Source organism: Carlito syrichta, unplaced genomic scaffold (assembly GCF_000164805.1).
Source record: "Carlito syrichta isolate Samal-C Ts95f unplaced genomic scaffold, Tarsius_syrichta-2.0.1 Scaffold130489, whole genome shotgun sequence".
Taxonomy (NCBI): Eukaryota; Metazoa; Chordata; class Mammalia; order Primates; family Tarsiidae; genus Carlito; species Carlito syrichta.
In genome coordinates, this window is record NW_007074585.1 from 7,072 (window position 1) to 9,416 (window position 2,345).

Here is a 2,345-nt window from a genome sequence, read left to right on the forward strand (position 1 = left end):
TGCCCACGCCCCGCTGTCCCAACTGCATATGCATGTTCATCTGAAAAATGGGGACAACGCGCTCACGCACCAGGAAGTGCCCCGCACACGACAGGCTGCATCTGTGCCTCCTCCTCTGAGCCGGGGCAACTCACGTGACCCGAAACACACTCTCGGCATGTGTACATCGAGGACGTCACTAGGCTTCCTCAGGGTCATGACACTCCCATGAGTGGCATGCAGCCCAGGGTCGTGCCTGGGGGCCCCCCGAGGAACGTCCAGCCCGCCTGCGGCCCGTCGACCAACACGCAGGCTGTCCACCCTGGCTCCCGCCTTGGGGATAACGTGCCCCTGTGCAGGGCAGGGGCTGGCCTCGGGGCACGGTGATGCGGCCTCCTGGCAGATACCCACCCTCAGGGGTCCCCAGCCCCACCCAAAGTTGTCCCTGCTCCTGGGAGTCCAAGAAGCCACTGCCCACCAGGAGACTGGACAAGGCTGCCAGCAGGGTGGCTTTCTACCTTTAATTGGGGATACAAAAGCCACCTCTCCCAGAAAGAGGGTCAGCCCACTTGAGGGCCCTGCCAGGTGGAACAGAAGGACAGAGGACAAGGCAATGGAGCAGGCGGGGCGCCCCAGGCATCTCGTGAAGCCTTGTGGTGCAGCCTGGGCTGGCGAGGTCTCACCCACCATGTGCAGCTTAGTACCTGGGCAGCGTCAGGTCAGCAGGGGCCCGGGGCCCCCCACCCTCTGCCTGAGGGCTGGCTGAAGCATCGGGCCTGGGGCAGGTGGCAATGGGCGAGAGCTCGGGAGAGCTTCTGCTGCGACCAGCCTCCAGCCAGGCCTCGACAGGCGGTGTGGGCTCTGGAGCGGTCCTCGGGGCACAGGTCCAGGCAGGGCATCACCCAGGGTGAGGAGTGTCACACAGGGTCAAGCAGGTGGCCAGCCCATCTGTCCTGGGGTCCCCGCTTCTCCGCAGAGTCGCAGCGGTTGGCTGGGGACGGAGGCAGGAGCGGCTGGGGGCGCGCTGCAGCGCTGGCCTGGCCCCATTCAGCCTGGGGCCTCCCCACCCCCACCCATGGCTGGGCCCACTCCGTCCTCCAGGAGAGAAGGGGCCACCAGCCGCCCCCAAAGCAGCCTTAACACCAAAGGAGGGAGAGGCCCAGCCCGGGGCGGGCGGGGGGCAGCAGGGCCCTGGGCTGCAGCGTGCCAGACGGGCACTCATAAGGCAAACAGCATGTCCTCGTCTTTCTCCTGGGCCTTCTTCCGAGGGGCTGGGCCAGGAGGGGGGCCCGGGGCCCCCTCGGCTGAGGGGCTGGAGAGGCTGGGCAACCGGTCGGCGGCTTTGGCCCGTTCTTCCAGGAACTTGTCGAATTCTAGAGGAAGGAGAGAGGTGGGTGTGCCTGGAGGCCAGAGCCCGGGGAAGGGGGTGGCGGGCGGGCCGGGGAACCACTACCTTCACTGGTGACGCCCTTCGGCTCTTCTGCGTTGTTTCCCTGTGGAAGCAGAAGGACAGGAGGCAGAGGTCAGCGGGGACCCTGAGTGCAAGGCCACAGTCCACCCGGCAGGGGTGAGGGTGGGGGCAGGAGGCCACAGCTCAGGCACTGCAGAGCCAGACCCTTGGTTCCAAGCTCAGGCTCTGTCCAGGTCTTCTGGGCCAGGCTCCCCCTCCGCCTGAGCACAGGGCCTTGGGTGGCCGGTGACTTTCCTGAGCCTTGGCTTTTCCTTCCGCTGAACGGGGAGGTTGACGCTAACTTGGAGGACTGCTGGGAAGGCGATGCACACAGACCACCCAGCGCCGGATGTGCCCAGAGGGTCCTTGATGAACACGGGTTCCTTTCTTTTCAGGGTCAAGAAGGGAATGGTCTCCCTTGCTGTGGGATGGCTGACATCCAGAGACAGAGGGCCATTCATGCTAAAGCTGGGGACCGGGAAGGCGGCAAGGTTTGTTACCAGACAGAAAGGCCTAAGTCCTTGCCCTTGACTTGACCTTGAGCAGAAATAGTCTGGCCACGGCAGAAGGCAGACTGATGCCCCAAAGTGCCCAGGCTCTTGTGTGGCCCGTGGTGCTCAGGGAGGGGTGGCAGGTGTTAGGGCCTGCCTGGTACCGCCTGTCTCCTCCTGGGCACTTCCTTTAGGCAGGACAGCCAAGCGCCCTCGGCCTGGGCCTCCTTGCAGCTGCTTAGCAGTCTTCCGATCCGTAAAGTGGGCGAGTGGCTGCAGCCTCCCTGAGTTACTGCAGAGCCCCTCTGGCCCAGCCCTGCAACCCCAGGATGGGCGGACACCCAGCGGGACCTCATCCCGGAAGCAGGCTCTGGGAAGCCGCTGAGAGGGTGCTGCGACCAGGAGTGACGGCGGCGGTCGGGGGT

General features: G+C 65.4%; 1 protein-coding gene across 2 annotated transcripts in view; it reads right to left on the reverse strand.

The window, feature by feature from the left end:
• Positions 1–465: 465 nt before the first annotated feature.
• The window catches only part of TOM1 (target of myb1 membrane trafficking protein), a 41,823-nt gene continuing 39,943 nt past the window's right edge, over positions 466–2,345 (reverse strand). Inside the window, exons 14-15 of one of the 2 annotated variants that reach the window (XM_008049068.2) lie at positions 1,433–1,472; positions 466–1,352 (exon numbers count right to left, since the gene is read on the reverse strand). In XM_008049068.2, the coding sequence (XP_008047259.1) occupies positions 1,198–1,352; positions 1,433–1,472 (195 nt within the window). In that variant the 3' untranslated portion in view covers positions 466–1,197. The remainder of the gene's footprint in view (positions 1,353–1,432; positions 1,473–2,345) is intronic. The other variant, XM_008049069.2, reaches the window with a different exon arrangement.